Here is a 19,581-nt window from a genome sequence, read left to right on the forward strand (position 1 = left end):
GTTAAAGGTGGGATGGGTCGTTAGAGGGTTCCTTAAAAAGTTGAAAGTACCGGTACAATATTTTGTCTATTAAGTTTGTGTTAACAATGCCCAACAAAAAATTCCACTGTGCCTATCTGCTTTTATTCTACTTTTAGCAGAGCCGTGTAGGGCGGAACACATTATGTAACTTCATGTCCATCTCCACTTTTTTGTTGTGTATTTGTGAGTGTAGCATGAAAAAGGTAAATGTAAGAAAAGGCCTTTTCAACTATTGTCCAAACGCCAACCCAATCATCGGTTTAATGTCTGACGATAAGATTGACAGCAAAAGATTGCAGATCATAAATGGGACCATCTCAAATAATTATGCCCCAACAGCAAGAGAGCGTCTTTATTTTAGTGATCAAAGTCAACATTAAAAAAAACGTTCTTTTGATCGTTGCTGGATTTCTCCCTTTCATGTTACTGGAAAAATTGGAAAATCGGATTTGAAAGTCTTTAAAAAGCGCTTGAATTTGGCCACGAAAAAGGTGTACGAACCCTGGTGTAAACAAAAAGCAAGAGCAACTTTTTTTCCTTCCATGTGGCCCGGTGGTTGCCAACCACTGATATAACCCAACTCAATGATGTACCTGTCATGACATCAGTCCAATAATAGCACTTAAAATTTGGCAATGTGTAAACAAAAATACTGTATTTTCCGCACTATAAGGCGCACATAAAATCTGAAGAAAAGCTGACTATGCGCCTTATAATCCGGTGCGCCTTATATATGGATCAATATTGAATTACAAGGTCTCGCAACTTACGGTAAGCAGCCACCGACTCCATTTTTCGCGTAGAAGAAGAAGTGCGCTGTGCATACTGGGAAATATTAAACAACGATTCTCTTTTATTTGTGTGTTTGTATAAAGACCATGAAATTGCTCCTATTAAGAGACACGCTTACAACGCAGAGTTTAAACTCAAGGCGATCAGTCACGCAGTAGAACACGGGAAGGAATAGAGCAGCAGCGAGAATGTTCAACATTAATGAATCGAACACGAGAGTGGCTCGAGCCGGCAGAATTAAGAGTCCCCCTAGGAACTCGCTAACTGAACAATGGTTCCATGGGTGAATTATGTAAAATCCACTGCAACGTTTTACATTTTACAGTTATTATGTTATTGCTTTACTGTTATTGTTTTGCACTTGTTGTTTTTGCACATTACGAGTGTCACTATATTGCGATTGCACTAACGTTTGATTTACCATAACAGTATCAGACGTTTTTTTGCGTGTTGACTAAATGGAGGAAAAGTAAAATGTTATGCCTTGCTGTTGTTCAAAGATATTAAAGATGTGTCACGAAAAGGCTTTACCTCAGAGAAAATAATAAAACGGCTGTTTATTCGTTTTGGGAGTGAATGGAGTTGTGGAAAGCTTGTTTGTTATCTATTAATAAAGTTTGACTGACCTATCTGACTGTTTTGTTGACATTCCCTTTAGCGCTGCACCATCTAACGCTTGCATAACGTAACTACATCCTCTACTGTAGCCAAGTCAAGTTAAGTCACTTTCATTTATGACGCCCTTAATCACAAAAATGTCTCGAAGGACTGCACAGGATTACAATTACAAAATTGCACAATTACTTGATCTTAAACCAGCATGCACTTATAGCGCCTTTTAATGGGGTGCGCCTTATGTACGGAAAAAGTTTAAAAATATATCATTTATTTAAGGTGCGCCTTATAACACGGTGCGCCTTATAGTGCGGAAAATACAGTACATGAATACATATAGTATGTACATATAGTCCTCTTCTTGTTTTTTGAATCACGGCTATGGCCTCTTTGTGCTGACTTACATACTTATAAAAGTATACAAATGTTGTTTTATTTTGTGAAAGTCTTTATTCATAATTCACCTCGTGTTGCTAAGGATTCAGAGAAGAGGCAAACCATGATAGGTTATCAGCTTCGTCCTGGGCAACAACAATGTCATCATTCTTTGACATCAACTCTTAAAATGGACACCACCAGAGAAGGATTAAAACTGGTGCTTTTTGCTTTTTCAATCACATTATTCAAATATAATATTGACGAAAATGCTGTTTTTAGACTCCGGCCCAACAACATACTATTGTTATTAAACCCTTTGCATTGAATTTCAATTAAGTTGATTGTAAGTAAAAACAGCAAGTTAAGTTGCAAAGCATGACTGCTGGTTGCAGTTCCAGTGTGCGACTGAAAGGAATCAATGATGAGAGCCATTAGCATGCTCAAAACTCTCAGCAGGCTCTTGGCTTTATCGATTTCTGGACTGGCTCCACAGCAAGGTCAGGCTGTCCTTAGGACCAGTCAGCAATGCACTAACCAGATAAGTCCTGCACGTTCCTGAAGGAGGCGGGGAAATAAAATGAAAGGTCATCTGAAAAGGTAGCAGATTGGCTTATACCATTATAGCCACAGAATTTATGACTGGTTCATCATTTTTTATGTTTATTGTAAATGTAATGCCTTTTTTTCCCACCTTGCAAATCAGGGTAGGGAAGCCATGAAGGTGTTGATGAAATGGTGGGGTCAAAGTGTTGGTTATGGGTAGGGTGTGGGAGGTGTTGCTGTACATTTTCCCCCTTCTTAAGCGAGGATGACTTACAATTGCAGTTTGCTCTGCCGAACGGATGAATGAATGTTTGGCCTATTCTACAACAATTTAACCAAATTTCAGGGATTCCTCTTTTAGTGCAAGTAAAATAAATTAAAAAGGTACAAATGTGGACAAATGGTAAAGGGTAAATGGTTTGCATTTAAATAGCGCTTTTCAAATCAATCAAGAGCTTCCAAAGTGCTTTACAATGTGCTTCACACCTACCCATTCACACACACACTCACACACCAATAGGGAGTCAACCATGCAAGGCACTTACCTGCTTATTGGGGGCATTAGGGATTCAGTGTCTTGCCCAAGGGCACTTCGACATATAACACGGAGGAGCAGGGAATTGAACCTGCAACCTCTTTATCCCAAGACAAGGATAAAAAGGCTAAAAACTATATTAATGATATATAATAAATAGGTGTAAATTCACAGTGGCCGTTTGTACACTGCATTATGCCCATTGAGGCTGTAGTTGGGAGTTCAGGGTGGGAATGTCTTTTGGAAAGAAACTGTTCCTAATACTGTTTTTGATGCTCCAAGTCAAGTCATGTTTATTTGTATATAGTCCTTAATCACAAAGAGTCTCAAATGGCTACACGGACCACAGATTATTGCAAACCGCAGACTATTATGACACCATCCCCTGATCTAAACCTACATGAGGGCAAGGAAAAACTCAAAAACCTCATCATGAGGAAAATGAAGAAACCTTGAGAAGGGACTGCACATGAGGTAATCCGCCTTCCAGGATGACCAGGTTGAAATTAATGTTGCAATAACAAATAATACACAGATATTGTAAACATAAAATAAAGATTATTCATATGCTATAGAATAGAAGTGTGTTTTAAGCTTAGATTTAAACATTTCCACTGAGGTTGCAGATCGAAACTCAGGGCGAAGAGCATTCCACAGCACCGGGGCCCGAATGGAGAATGTTTTCGAACCTGCGGATCTCTTCTTGGCTCTTGGGATCACTAGTAAACCAGCATTTTCAGAGCAATGGCTCCGAAGCGTAACATAGTGGGAAATTAAATCTGAAAGATATGAGGGAGCAAGTCCTCGCATGATTTTGTATACTACCAACAGAGCCTTAAAATCACATCTTAAGCTGACAGGGAGCCAATGACGGTTAGCTAAAATCAGGGTTATGTGATCAAACTTTCTTGTCTCAGTTAAAAACCTCGCTGCAGCATTTTGTACCAGCTGAAGGCTCTTGATTTTGGACTTCGGGAGACCAAAGAGTAAAGCATTAGAGTAATCGAGACGGAAGGTAACAAACGCATAAATTATCATCTCTGCATCCGACTGAGACAGCATAGGACGAATTTTAGCAATGTTGCGAAGATAGAAAAAAAGCTGTTCTAGTAATATTCTTAACGTGTGTTTGAAAGGACAGATTTGGGTCAAATATGACACCTACATTTTTGACTGAATCACTCTGGGTGATATTACATTTGTCAATGTTCCGAGCAGTTTTTGAAAACAAGTCACTGCATTTAAATGGACCAATAACTAACATTTCAGTCTTTTCAGAGTTAAGGCGCAAGAAGTTGAGTGACATTCTTTTATCTCATTGAGGCAGGCCTCCAAATTTCCCCAGTGTAGTGTGGCAGATTCCTCCATCGGAAGATATAGTTGAGTGTCATCTGCGTAGCAATGGAAACTGATATTATACTTGCGAATAATATCACCTAATGGGAGCATGTAAATGCTGAAAAGAAGGGGGGCAAGTCCTGGACCCTGCGGAACACCACAGGTAACACTAAAGCTCCAGTAGCGCCTTCCCATAGGCAGCAGATCAAAAAGCTGGGCACATGGATTTAACCTGTCATGGATGATGGTTTGGTCTCTGCTGGGGCATCAAGTGGAGTAGATGCCCATCAGGGAGGGGAGAGGGTAGGCAATGATGTGCTGTGAGGCTTTCAATGTCCTCTGCAGCCTCCCTCAGTCTGCCTCAGTGCAGCTCTCGTACCAGATATAAAAGCAATATCTCAGCCTGCTTTCGATAGACGAGCTGTAGAAAGTCAGCGGCAGCTTCCTGCAATGTAGTTTTAGTCTTACACTCAGCAGTGAATTACTTATGAATGGCTATTTATTAGAGGTCATGCTTGTAGAAAATAATTATATTAATACTACATAGGGTTGTGACAGGCTGCAATCAGTTTAGGGTATCCACTGCCTGGAGAGGGCTGGGTTGGGCATCAGCTCCACCACGGCCCAAGTAAAGATAAGCATTTCAGAAAACAAATAGGTGGATACATATGATGTATAACACAGTGTTTTCCACACTCAAACCCCTAAAAAAGACATGTTATTTCTCCACTCAAACATTTACAAATTCCAGTGGCTGTAAACACTACGTGGCCAGATCTGCCTTGGGGCAGACTGACGAAATTGTGGCTGCCAATCAGTGCCTACCACCACAATACATTCGCCCAGTATGAATGAAATAGTTCATGTGGGTGTGGTTGAAGGGGAATAGTCATCTTTTGGACTCAACCCAATGCTCTAAGTAAGGATGTGCCAAAGGCTTCTTGTAACCAACATCACTCACACCCACCTTGTCGCCTATGGATAAAGGACATTTTCAAGGATAAATAAAAGGTAAAATGAAAAGCTTTCTTCTGTGTGTGGTATGCATGCCCTCTCACACATGGGAGGAGTAAATCGACACAAATGCTGACCTCAGGTCTTTTTAGTCACCGCAGGAAAGTCGGCATCAGTGCGTCGCTGTCATTTTCAGCATGTTCTGCATTTTTTTCCATGACATGTCACCTTTCCTCTTCTGATTTATTTATTTTCTTCTGACTTACAGGGGGCCAGCGCTCACCCGCTGGGTGCCGGGCATCGAACGGCAGGGCGGCTTGTGTCCTAGAGAATGGCTTTGTGAGTGGCAGTGCGGCAGCCAGGGGCAGAGGTGTGATGTCTGACCACTGGGAGCAGTCCTTCAGCGACCCGGGAGAGTCTCACTACTTCCAGTCAGTGCTTTTGCTTCCTTTTAACACGGATACAGAGACGGGCAAAGAGAGGCTGGGTACAGAGACAAACAAAGGTCTCCCACAAGCTAAGACGAGAAAGTTTGACGAAGCATAGGTAGCCCTTCACTGCGACCATGCAGGAAGACGAGCAAAGAGCACTTTGCTTGTTGTGTTAAAGATGTTGGCAGCGGACAGCATGAAGCTAAATAAATTAGGCTGTCACTTCGTGACATTACAACCCAATCTTGCTGTTAAGAGGATTGAGGTTTTGTCTAGCTAAATCGCACCAAAAGGCAGATTTGTTATGGACGGAGGTGATTGGGGAGAGGGGAATTTCTTCTTCCGAAGGGGGGCAGGTCGGTCATGTGGCGTGACAGAAAATAATTGAGAGGCATTGATATAAAGTATATTCCAATTGCCTTATCCACTAATAATCCATATTGAGAGCTTGAATGAGACTGATGAATTTTGGATGATGTGCATCGAAAGTGATGCAAGAATGATCAATACAGTGAAACTTTCAAAATGATGCAGTGCACAAAACTGGCAAATAACTTCAAGAAAGATAAAAAAAAAACCAAGAGTTTATTCGAGTGCACGTACTTGCACACGCACCATGAACCTGCTAACAGAGGCTGCATTGATGGCGGCCATGAGTAAAAAAGTTTTAATTTGGTAAACGTCTTTTTAGATTAGTGGACATTTTATTATATAAGATTTCTTGTCTTGTTTGGGGAAACGTGATATAAATCAAAACGTTACCATTTAATTTATAAAATCAAAATTCCTAAACCAGTCAGTTGTTTAAATGATCCAGAGGTAGTTAAAAGATTGAGTCACTGTTAACCAGCACACAGGTGTTTTTCGTGTGTTTCTAATGTGACGATTCTTATTTCCTTTTGCTTCCCCTTTTGTGTTCAAAAGCCACAAGAGGACCAGCTGGCAGAGTCCTCGAGCTCCTAGCAGGGAGTCACTCTACCAAAACGAATGTGAGGCTCTTTGTATCTTCTTTTCCATGCCATTTGCGCTCATTATTAACGAAAAAAGAGACGAGCAGCCTAAACGATGCCACATATTTGTCAAGTATGAAAGTAACAGTAACAGCCAGCTGTTTAAAGTCAAATGAGATGGAACGAGCTGTTGGCTGACCTGGGACGGCTGAGTGATTAAGGCTGAAAGCTCGGTGGCCGTGGCATTGTGCCAGGCTTACTAAATGAGGAAAGCGCCACAGTCCTCACATTATTTTAGGGCATTAATAACATGAATGGCTACATTTGTGGAAAATGTCCCAACAGTATCACGTATATTAAAGAATTAAAGATTAGTATATTTGAAAATATGGGAATGCTCTTTACAGAAGATTGGCATGTGACTATTTTGTGAATTGTTTCCGCCACTTGTTTGTTCTTTGTGTTATCCTACTGCTGGGCGCTAGATGGGGACTTAGTCATTTATTTAAAACTGTATTTGAAAAAACAAACAAGTTTGTAAAGGCTTTGCTATATTGTATAATTTTAAAGGCAACATTTTATAATGGATATCTTTTGCTATGTATACTAATTTGATTGTTAAATCTGTTTGGAAATACAGGATTTGTTTACTCTTAACGGCACTGTTTCTGCGATAGTATACGCTTCCATGTTTCTCACAATTTTGAGCTTTTGAATGTATTTTTAATGACTTAACATTTGTGTTTAAAGACCTTACAAAAATGTTGTTAAAGTTTGCAAAGGCTTTGCTATATTGTCTAATGTTAAAGGCAACATTTTATAATGGATATCTTTTGCTATGTATACTAATTTGATTGTTAAATCTGTTTGGAAATACAGGATTTGTTTACTATTAACGGCACTGTTTCTGCGATAGTATACGCTTCCATGGTTCTCACAATTTTGAGCTTTTGAATGTATTTTTAATGACTTAACATTTGTGTTTAAAGACCTTACAAAAATGTTGTTAAAGTCATAAAAAGTGCATAGGGAATGTTGTGACTGAGCTTTGCACTGTATGACAAAAATCTGTTTAGTGCGGTTCTTGCCAGCGTGTGCAGGAATCTTCCCTCTCTCCATGGTGACTCAAATGAGGATAAATCCCATTTAAAAATGGATGGTTAGGCTCACTTTATTTGCATGCTAACTTAGTCAACTATTTTTGGCACTCTCCATCTGGCACACTTTGACTCTTTCCTTCCTCACAAACTCGTCAACAAGCATTAAGTTGCAATTGAAAGTGCTCTACTGCTCTCGTGTACCAATGCTGCCCCGCGGACGTCTTTTGACACTTGGCTGGATGATTGCCTCCCTCTGGAAGTCTCGGTCCAGGCCATCTTACGTTTTTTTTTTTTGTGTCCCTGTTTTTGCAGGGTTCACCGAGTACCCCGAAGAGCTTCAGGGTTTTCTTGTGTGCACACATTTGATTAAAGGTTCCAGAGGCTTTGGCTTCAACATCGTTGGGGGCAGTAAGCCCAGAGAGTTCCTTCAGGTCTACAGTGTCACCTCCAGCGGACCCTCGGCCCTCAAAACAGGTCAGCTATGACACCATTCACTAGACACATTCATCTAGAACTACAAGGAAATAAAATAGGAACATTATGGATAATAATCCAGGTAATTGAAATAAGCTGTATTAGAGTAGAGCAATTCTAAAAACATGCAGGACATGCGGCTCTCAAGGAATGGGTTGGCCATTTAAAGTTTACATGGTGGGTGTGAAAAAGCGCTATGAACAATTGCTCAAATCGTTATTTCTATGGTTTTCTTCTAATGACTGTCCATTCTACCCACCTGGATTCATTGACTAGGATAAAATTACTCAACATTAAAACAATTTTAGCAAATAAAAAAACAATTGAAAAATATTTCATAGTTTTAGAAATAGGACCATACAAAGTAAAGAAAAAACATAATTCAAAGAATTGAATTGTCTTTATTTTCATTGATATCAACGCCGAGAAATATGTTATGCAATGAAATTGGACATGGCGCTCCATGGTATACATGTAATAACATTTTCAAAGATAAAAACACCACCAAGATAAAAGGCTAAGAAAAAAACTGTAAAGTGCTCAGCATTCATCCTTTGGAGGGGATCCTGTGTTCAATGTCAGGGTGGAAAAGATGTGGCGGCCAAGTTTCACAGTTTCTCCACCCTGATCTCCAGGACAACGGTGTTAAATGCAGAGCTGAAGTCCAACAAGAGCATTCTGACATAGCCCCTATGGGTCCAGTGTAGGGGACAGGGAACAAGGAAACAGGAAACAGTTTATAGACCTTACCAAGATTGTGCACCGCATGCCACTAAACAAATTAGTTGAAAAAATGTGATCCACACAACACCGCATTAACTCACAAACCAAGTGAGTCGTATTGCATGGCGCCACTGTCCTCAATTTTGACCCAATTAGATCATTTCATGCTTAAAGCACATTATGCGCTTGAAGGACCTGAAGTACTGCAAAGACCTTTCAAAATTTCGTCTCTCTGCTTCGATTTAGGATTATACTGAAAATTGCGTTCCTCCCGCAGAAAGCGTAAATCGTAATCAGCCATTAATCCCCCTCGATAGCGCCCTTTAATCCGCCGATCATATCGCACACATATGCAACCTACGTAAACACGCTGGAGCAGAAATATCTGAACAAGCTCAAGCGGAGTGCAGACTGTCCACAGGGAGCGATGGTGTCGATATGTGTTAATCAACAGAGTTTGAGGATTAGTGGCTCTCAAAGTATAAATAGGCAGATGTCTATGTATCTAGTGTTAACCCGCACTTTAACCCAATTAGACATCTACAAAGTCATTTTTCTTTTTTTGAATTTAAGGGAACAACCAATCAGACTGTGTATGAGTGTATTTAACCGTGCTAATCAAGACAGTTACGTAAATATGTATGAAAAGACATCAAAGTGTTCAATCCTGTTTTCCATGATAAATACACAGAGGCTTTACGACCTCAACATTTCTATCAAGGTTATTGATATTGACGTTATATTGTTCGTTTGTTGGTTGAAGCTCTTAACCACAAGGGTCGTAGGAGCACCATTTCCTGTGGTGTGTATGGGCAAGTACAGCCCGGTGGCACTTATCCCTCTCCAGGCCAACATGTGAGTCCCTTGTGACCAGACTTCTGAGTTTTTGACATACAAACCATTGCATATTTATTGCATTATATCATTACCCGTTAAAATATGAGCACTAAACGGTGTGATGAACTCAACTCATTTCACGAATAGAAGCAAAGGGAATGACATCAAAACCTACAGAGATAATTTCTCACAACTTCAAGATTTTAATATCAAAAGCAGCACCTTAATATTAATTCAAATACAGTATTCATTCATTAACTCACTCATGTGAAACAAAAATTAAGGCGGTTGTCTCCAGACAACCATATAAATGGTGGTGGTACACAAGGAAGAGGGAGCATCACAATGTCAATTTAATAAAACTAAATGAGTTCAAAGAATTAATAAATAAATGAATAAAAAAATTAATAAAAAAATAAATAACATTTTTTGGGGCAACACAATATGCTCGAATACTCAAACAGTTTACAACATTTCCAAACAAGAAGAATTTCTACTCTGGCAAAAGCCGAACTTGCACTGTGAGAAATCACTTCACATTCTAAACCTTTCTTTTCTTTTACCTACCAATCGCCACATGTATTTTACAAGACTGTCCAACCCAAGTTTCTATTGGGAAAGAGAATCGATAATTCTGTCAAGATAAGAGTTGTTCATACGTTCCAAACGCCTGTCTGTCTGTCTTAATTGAGTTTTAAAAGTGTATCGTTGATCTCATATGTGGCAGATATAATATGCACCTTTTTATTCTGTGGTTTCAGTTAAGGTTTTTGTTTAGTTTAGTTTTTTTATTTTTTGCACATTTTCAGTGACATTCTTCCTACTAGAGACTTTAACACACAGACGTTTTTTTCTAATTGATTGAAATTTCAAATTCACCCTCACGTCGGTATTGTTTGAATTGTTTCTATGTGCTTTAACAGCGGACATCCTGGTGTATGTCAATGATATTTGTGTGCTTGGAGCATCTCACAAGACAGTGGTGGAGCTGCTCAAGTCAATCCCCACGGGCCACGGTGTAGATATAGCTGTGAGACGAGGATACCCCATGCTGTACAACCCTGACGGATGCCCAAAAGAGCAAGATTCGTCTGGCGACGACCCCGTCCCACTTGCCACAACCTCACAGCCCGAGTCTCTTCACGGGCCTCCTCGCCGCCAGACTCCCATTGCCCACTGCAGTCTTCTGAACAGCCTTGAAAGGGTCAACGTGGAGCCCAGTGTGCTCCACGATGTCAAAGTGAACGACTTTTCCGGCAGGTGGTTGTCAGTGAGACGCTCCAGTTTGAGCCATTCGGCTTCGCCTCCCCTCATGCGGCCGCCTCGCTCTTTGAGGACTTTTGCCCGGCTGCAATCGCTTGACCCGACACTGGCCAGCCAGAGTGACAGTGAAATTGTGTCTGCCATTGGCTCACACAGGTAAGAAACGCACAAAAACCTAAATGTGCATTGTGCTCTGCTGTCTGGATAGGAATAGCAAAATCTACCGAGCAACTGCAAGTCCTCCTTGAGAGGTTTTTTTTTTGTAAGTATGCGTCAATGCCACGAGATGGTGGCAAAGTGCTTTAAACAACGGGGATCCAAAAATACATATAGCATAAAGTACAGTACAACCTTTTCTAAATCACAGACCAGTTGATTGTCTGACAATAATCTCACTGCAAGGGCCGCATTTAACATGTTTGTTCACGGTTTGGCTGCCAGGGTCGTCGGGACACCGCTTCCTGTTGTGTGTCTTTTGGAAGTACAAACGGTGGCGCTCATCCCTTTCCAGGACGTTTGCTTTGGGTAGGGGTTTGCTCTTCCACATGAAACAGATAGTACTGGTTTCCATGAATACCGGTAGCAGGATCTGACCTTGATACAGCATCTTCATCATCTTATCGCCATTGTTCTTCTGTGAATATTTTTGTATCTATATTCAAATCAGTTATCCTACTGTTTATACTTTATGGTGAGGAATAAGATGTTTTTTCTTCTCCCTGTTACTGTGTTTTCCCCACTAAATGTCATCAATAATGAATAAATTAAATTAAATCCAAACTTGGCGGCGTTTGTGCGTATGTCAAGCTATGTCCCTAAAATAGCTGTCTGTTATTGGTCAATCTAATATAAAATGCTTTTGGTCTGGTTCAAGGCTTCATGAAGATACAGATATTCCCTACAATAATACCTTTTTATTTTTTCGTATAATTTAGAATTTTGTGACACAATTTAGATTTAGCCCTCAACAGACCCTGATCTACTATACTATGTTTTCAGGTGGGAGCATTCCAAAATAATGGCGCAAAAGTTCCCAATCAGTATAGAATTTACTGTCTAATCCTCGAAGATAAAATTAGATTTTTTTCTAATTTGAGCAAAAAGAACATAGCGTGTAGCTTGTTTTAAAGGCAGGTGGTACTGATGACTTCCGCAAAAGCCGTATCCTCCTACAGGCTGTCATCAAAGCGAAAGCTAAAATGTTATCCTCAATAACTTGTCAAAAGATTGTCAGGGAACCTGCCAATGATGGCTATGCGCAGCAATGGATTTATGTTTTTTCTAAACTATCGGCAATGTACCCCAAAAAAATGATCTCCAATATTCAATAATTTTAAGACATGACCAAAACATATGAGTTAGATGACAAGGACTTCGAAAGCACCTGTTGCAATGTTCATCTTATGGCGTCTGTGTTTGCTATCATGGAGTCTGTGGAGCACCGAAAATCGAATAGGAGCCAGCCTTGCGCGATTTGTGGAGAACGGCTATGAAGGCCTTTTTCCAAAACTCTTGAGATTATTTGTTTTCACACAAAATAATATAGTTAGCGGAGACCGTACTTTTAGGTGGATGAGTTGCCGCAAAGGCAAGTCAATCCTTGAGGGATTTGGGCTCTGTGGAAAGCATAATGTATGTGTTCAAGCAAATTCACGTAGCTTAAAGAACCAGAAAAATTCAGAGCCATTTAAACCAAATGCTGTGCATAATTGATCAAAATTTGCAAATACATTCTCCAAATACAAGTCCCCGAGACAGAACATTTAGATTTCCTCATAACATCACACCAAAATCACATTCATTCATTTTATCCTAACAAGTATAGCGGAAGTGCTGACTCCATCCCAGCCATATTTTTGGAATCTGGGAGGAAGCCGGAGTGCCCAAGAGCACGGGGAAAACACGTGAACTCCACATAAGGAGGCTGGTAGCTGGAATCAAACCATGTAACTGTGAGGCGGACGTGCTTATACCAACACACTCTGGTAACCGTTGTACCATTTAACGCAAAACGTCGTGTCACGCCGGTCCATGTGCCAAGCAAAATACAAACTCACTAAATGAACTCATCTTGCAAAAAGCTTTCTGCTATTATTTGGTTCTGTCCTGTTCTTGGCTCAGGGATGTATGGCTGCAGTTGACAATTCTCCACACTGATTAGTTATGAGCAATGTTCCCTCTAATTTTTCACGGGTCTGAGTGTTCACACAAAGTCGGTGAGCAACGCTTGAAACAACAGTGAGCAACAGCAATCCCAAGTGTGGCAACTAAGTCATTAGCAAACATGTCCAAAACTTGACATCATTTACATTTTGCTGAGTTTTCGGCAATGCAAAATTATATTTCTCTTTCGAATGAATTGACTCATGCACTATTGCAAAGGTTGTACGGCCTACAAACGTCGTTTGTCCTTACAATTCTTTCACAAGATATCCATTTCGTTTTATTTCCTGATATATTTTGTCGCATAATATTAACATTTTTGGGGGCTTATTTAGTCGGTTGTAAGATACAGAACTGTACTTAATCATATTTTTTAGTGGAAGCACAATTCAAGATTCACTTGATATAATTGGAAATTATTTGAATGCAACACAAATTTTTCTTCTTTTTTCCGTGTTTTTTTTTTTTTTTACTTTTTTAAAAATTCCTTTAAAAAAAATCTCATTGTGGTTATTTTTTCCGAGCTGTTACTTTTTTCTTTTTGTTCTCTATTTACTTTTTTCCTACATTTCTTTCTTTTCTTTTTTTCTGGCTTTTTTCTAAATGTTTCCTTCTTTTTTTCTCTTCCTTTTGTTTCTTTTTTTTCGCAGCTTTTCACTACTTTTTCATTTCGGTATTTTTTTCTTTTTTGTTCTATTCCCCCTTCCTTTAAGTCATTTTGTGCATAATTTTACATAATATTTTGTCATGTTGGGATTAAAGAAGCAAAAACAACCTGAATAGCCGTTTAGGACCCAAAAGAGTCGGTTCCTTTTAATGAGCCGAGCCGAAGAAGCCGGTTCTCGACAAACTACTAACTTTACTCAACTTCGTTCTACTTCGGCTCGACTTCAAAATACCGCATTTAGGACACAACGTCAGGAGAACCCGTGTATTTTTACCTTCATGCACTGTAAATTTGACTTAAGTCGCTTCTTAATTAGTAATTTTAAGCCCTCATTTTTGTGCGCTGGCTAGATTTTCTTGTGCGCCGAGAATGTGTGAGCAGTGAGCAGTTGCGCACGCGCGCAGCTTAGAGGGAACACTGATTATGAGTGCAAACGTTTGGTTTGATTCATCCTTCACTGAATCTTCAGTGGACAGGAAAACCCTGTTCCCAGTGTGGCAGGCGCTTTTTTGACAGGTAACTGCGCCCGCCCGTGCAAACCACACTGATTTGAGTGGAAACATGCCACCTCAAAGCCCTGGTTGAAGCTCAGTCTAGAACGTAGCTGTGTCGGTAAAACAACAAGAGGTAAAAAACAAAAACAAAAAAACAGAACTTTTTTTTTCCTTTAGGGCCTGGTACCAAATTAAACCGAGCCCGGTAGTGGTCCGCGGCCCGGGGGTTGCCGACTGGCATATTACATGTGGCTTTTCATGTCCGTTCAATTGAAGTCACAGTTACAGAGGCAAAGATTTATGAAGCAGTTTAATTGAAAGACCAAATTCACTTAAACTCCTGTAAATCCAATAGAAGACAAAAAAGTAATAAAACGGGAAATTTCAAATAGAGGCCCAACATTATAGTCTTCATATAATTCTCAACAATCTGAAATGTTTAAAAGGTGTCCTTAAAAAGTTGAAAGTTAAAAATGTTCTCTACATATTTTCTTTCTCCGCACATGCCTAAGAGCTCTTTAGCTTTATTTTCCACTGCACCTATCTGCTTTTATCGTCTTTTGTCTGAGTTGTTCGGTATGGAATAACTCAGGTTCGAGGAATGTGGTCTCAAGGGAGTGCTGGAGAGTGACGTAATGGCTCGAGGTATATAAATAGGAGTGGAAAGATGTTATTATGGAAGAGGGCATGACAAGCAATATTTTTTGTGGTTCTCCCCCTATTTTCATTTCTATCTGTGGCATAGTTTTATCCTACTGTTAGCTAGGTGCCTTATTGCATGTTGTGTAGTTATGGATGCTGAGCTGTTGAGTTCCTGTTCATATAAACTTAATTTAATGTCGATGTCCCTACGTTTTTTTTTTTTTCATTTCTAATTGTGAAGTGAAAATGGTGAAAGTAATACAAGGCCTTCCTTAAGTACATTCCAAACAACAACCCAAACCCCAAAAAAGATGGAAAAAAAAAAAATACACGTACTGGCAAGTGCATCATGAAAGAGTTGACTAAAGCTCCAATTATGACTACACCAGGAGATGGCGGCAGAGGGAAACAAAGTTCCAAATTTTCTCAACTGCATTTTTTTCTTTTTCCCGATCAGGGCCTCAATGATTCGTAATCACAACAACAACTCGCTGTCAACCCCCCAACGCCCCTTGCGCTACGGCGCTTCCATCAAGTCATCAGAGAGCGACCTATCCACGTGCACACTGCCTATGTCCCGCTTGCCGCTGCCTCAGTCGCCCGGGAGGCCCTCGTCGTCCCCTGGCGACCCCCACAGCGTTCATACCCGCCTTGTCAGACAGCATCCGTCTCCCCTGCAACTCCGCCACCGACACCCGAACGGTTTCCACAGCGACGGCAGCTCGACGGGCAGTGCGGGTGGCAGCGGAGGCGAGTTGGTGCCGGTGGCTTTGGCGCAGGCGGAAGGCGATCGAGGCCTTGGCTTCAGCTTGTCAGCCGGAGGGCCAGGGGGCAGCGTGACGGTGGTCAGGAGAGTGTGGGACAGGAGGCAGTGCAACACTCTGCAGCCAGGGGATGCTATTGTCAAAATTAACGGCGCTGATGTGCAAAGTCTAAGCCTTGCTCAGGTAGGAAGTGTCAGACTAAGACTTCAACACATGTTTCTTACTATTCAAAGAATTCCAAACAAACAGGTCCTCACTTTTTTTTTCTTCATGCCCCAGAATCACACATTTGAAACAGCCTTCCTTTAGCGCGTCTCTCCTACACAAACTTGTTGATCAGCTGATCATTTGCTCCAGGCATGTTGAATAAGAAAAAACACTAAAACTTGCTGGAGAGGGTCCCTACATTATTTTTTCTTCTTTTTAGATGTCTTTACTGTTTCAAACCTTTTTAATTAGATTTTTTTTTCTTCCAAAGAAACTCATGACCTATTTGGAGGCCGAAAATAAAAAAACCTAAATTAGTATAATTCTGTAATGAATCCCACAAAGATTCAGGTTATCTCAGCTTTTTGAACATACAACAGACAAAAGACAACAAATATCTACCATGATCAAGTCATTTTCAAAGTCAAGTTTTCATTGTTCAGAATTGGTGTCCTTTATTTTTTGAAAGTCGGTCCATTTTTCCATTCGATGTGTCTTTGTATTGGGTCTCCTGTATTCATATTTGAAATGTCATCCTCTCCGTTACGAATAATTCTTCCATAACGCACACCCACTGTTCTATGGTAGGAAGCTCTTGTTTGTACCATAGTCTTGTTAATTTTTTGCTTGCTGTCAGAAGAACTCTTACCAGGTACATATCTTTTTTTCTGCAATATTTCTCCTGTAAAGTTACCAAAATAGAGCACCTTGAAAATTATGGGTATCCCATATCCCACAATTTTCTTTAAAGCATAACATAAGTTTCCCACTAGTTTTGTATTTTTTCCAAAGCCAAAATAACTATGTTGTCGACATCTAGTCCTTACAAGCAATTCTTAACATATGTTTTTGACTGACTTTAATCTCTTGTGGAGAAATCGATATCACAGGCTGCTGAAAATATTTGTTAGAAATTAAAATGGCCCAGGCTGCTGTCAAAATTCCTCACTACCGACTCATGAAAGGAAAAACCTTTTTAAAACTGGTCGAAGTAGAAATACACATCTTAATAAATGCAAGGAAAAATACTTTATTACTAGGACAGAGTGTTCAAGAAGAATACTATTTTGATTGCACTTTTTCAGTAACTGTATGCCAAGACATTTGAAAAAAAAAAGCACAGAATATATAAGTGTTAAAATAAGTTTTACAGTCAAGCCAATAATGTGGTATCTATGCTTCTACTGACGCCTTTACTGCCATGAATGCAACTGCTCTGTTAAAAGATGTGAATTCTTGAACGTCTTTGTTCACATTGAGCATTATGTTGTTTTCTTAGGTACAAGCAGTTCTTCAGGAGCACACAAAGCAGGGAGAAGTCACCTTGTTGGTGTACAGGGGAGGTACAACTTTGAAACATTTCTTCTTTAGTGATTCTTGACTTCTGACCAATTTCCAACTTTTTTATTTTCTTCATTAGGTATCTATCAGTCTACCGTCACTCCTGGTTCCTTTCGGAGGCTCCCGCCCCCACTACTCTGCCCACCACCCCCACCCGGTGCTTTGGACAGTGCCGCTGTCTTCACCAATGCCTTACCCGTGCCCTGTACGTCATTTGGAACCCCGCCTTCCCCACCGCTGTCAGGCTCCTCACTGATCCAGAGCACCAGCTTCTTGGAGTCCATTCCGGTCACTTTGACCATGGAGCCCAAAGATTGGATCAGCACAGGTTTGGAGGACAATACTGAAAAGATCACAGAACCAGATTTGGGCATAGAAAGGCGAGAAGATGAGAGATCCCGACTCCTGAGATCATTCGATGTGGAATTGAAGAGGAAACCGGGGGAGGGGTTCGGCTTTGTCATTGCTTCACAGGATCTAGAGAACACCAAAGGTCAGTACATTACATTTTACATAGGCCAATTTATTATAATAATTCAGAGTGTTTGCATAATTGCGGCATACGCAAACAGTGTATTGAAATATATGTAATTGCCAGTTAGTTTACATAATTTTATCTTAGTTTGACATCTTGCAGACAACTTCATTATTCAAGTCTGATGTTCTTGTAAATCTTATTGAAAGCATTGCTTGGTGATCAGCAGCTTAGTTTTAGGAAGTCTAAAAGTTGCATCTGGAACGCTTAATTATTTCTGTGCTAAAATCTACCCACATTGGTGATCTTCTTGCTAACAGATTAGACTAGAACATGCTGTTAGCATGTCCAATCTGTGTTTGGATTTTACATTTTTCCAATTAAACTTATTTTGCAGACTAATAGCTGTATGGTAGGAGAAAAGACAGAGCTTGATCAAAGTTTGTGATGATCCTACATTAGACGCTGAATTGCACTGTGCCCATAGTGAAGGTCCTCTATTGTTGGTCTCAGCTCATGTAAGCATCAACTAAAATGTGCTTAACCCCTTGAAGCTACAAAATTATCTGTAAACTATTGTACCAGCTCACTAGTGCTAAGATAACCTTGTCGCTCCTATCCCACATCTAAGTCTGCAAAAGCACTCATAGTAGAACAACATCAGCGACTGCCAGTAAAGAACTAACAAAGTAATAAAAAACAAAAAATACAATCCACATGGTAACTCTTTCCAGGAGGTATTCTGAAAGGGCCCGCGGGGGACCATGTTTGAAATTGCAAGTGACTTCAGGTTTCCATTTGAACTGTCAACAATTTAGATATGAACGATTGGTTTTAAAAATTTAGATGATATATATTGTTTGGAATTCCTTAGGCATGTGATGACCTGTTAATGACGGGTTTAGAGCCACGTAGATGTGCGCTCCCACCTTACAAGTGTCCCATGTGGGTTGGGTCTCCTGCTGTCTTGATTGTTTAGCATTAAAGCATCCCGATGATGTATATCCCCTGAGCATCCTTTGTCTTCAATTGGCTGGCTTCAGTTCCGCTGCGATGCACTTAAATTGAATTGGTGGCCTCAGCCAAGTGGCGCACGTTGCACATTTTTCATTACTCAATCTCTCTCATTTCTCTCCTGCCGCATCCCACAATGAAGTCGTCCCTGTCGTTCAACATCACTTTCTGCGTTGCAAGCCTCCACGACGCTTGCTCTCTCTCTCTATCTCTCTCTCATTCGCTCGCTCTTGTTCTGTCTCTCTCCTCTTCCCTCCAATCTCTCCCTCGCCACCCTTTACTCTGCAGTAAAAATGTCCGGTCTGTTTTTTCAAAAGATTAAAACTCACCCTTCCCACCACCCACCTCCCGCTCTGCCTAACGCTGGCTGACTGCTTAAGAGAACTGCTACTGTGTCATGGTGGGGACAGCCTGCGTTTGAGTTCGAACTCAAATGTGGACAACGGTGTGAAGATTTTCCATTGTCTGTGTTGGACGTGTCAACTCTTTCTGCAGCCATGCTGGAGCGTCTTCAGTCTGCTTTGAGGACGGTGAAGGAGTCCAAACGTAAAGATTTACTTCATTGACTTTACCTTTTTTGTTTTTGATTCACAGATGCTGCTGGTCAGCAGTCTTTTTTCACTGTTATTCAGATATTTTGTTAGTTTTAAATGCTGATGTCTTAAGTCAAATCAGTTGACGTCTTGAGTTGAGTGAGCCAAGCATGTCGACTGTGTGACTGTGCAGAAGTTGCTTACATAGTACAGATGTAAATGCATTCAATGTTATTGTAGTATTTTAGAAATAAGGCAAAAAAGAATATTTTATGCCGAAATTGAAAAAAAGATGGAAATGGTTATGTTCTCAGATTCTGAGACCAT

At 40.4% G+C, this 19,581-nt stretch overlaps 1 protein-coding gene across 4 annotated transcripts in view; it reads left to right on the top strand.

Moving 5' to 3' along the window:
• magixb (MAGI family member, X-linked b) overlaps nt 1-19,581 on the top strand; it is a 72,642-nt gene that overhangs the window by 40,607 nt on the left and 12,454 nt on the right. For all 4 annotated transcript variants that reach the window (XM_088332437.1, XM_088332436.1, XM_088332438.1 and 1 more), the window contains exons 6-12: nt 5,445-5,607; nt 6,532-6,596; nt 7,970-8,131; nt 10,615-11,110; nt 15,378-15,867; nt 17,171-17,234; nt 17,312-17,725. In XM_088332437.1, the coding sequence (XP_088188563.1) occupies nt 5,445-5,607; nt 6,532-6,596; nt 7,970-8,131; nt 10,615-11,110; nt 15,378-15,867; nt 17,171-17,234; nt 17,312-17,725 (1,854 nt within the window). The remainder of the gene's footprint in view (nt 1-5,444; nt 5,608-6,531; nt 6,597-7,969; nt 8,132-10,614; nt 11,111-15,377; nt 15,868-17,170; nt 17,235-17,311; nt 17,726-19,581) is intronic.

This window comes from Urocampus carinirostris, chromosome 3, assembly GCF_059441175.1.
Source record: "Urocampus carinirostris isolate Australia breed hairy pipefish chromosome 3, RoL_Ucar_1.0, whole genome shotgun sequence".
Classification (NCBI taxonomy): domain Eukaryota; kingdom Metazoa; phylum Chordata; class Actinopteri; order Syngnathiformes; family Syngnathidae; genus Urocampus; species Urocampus carinirostris.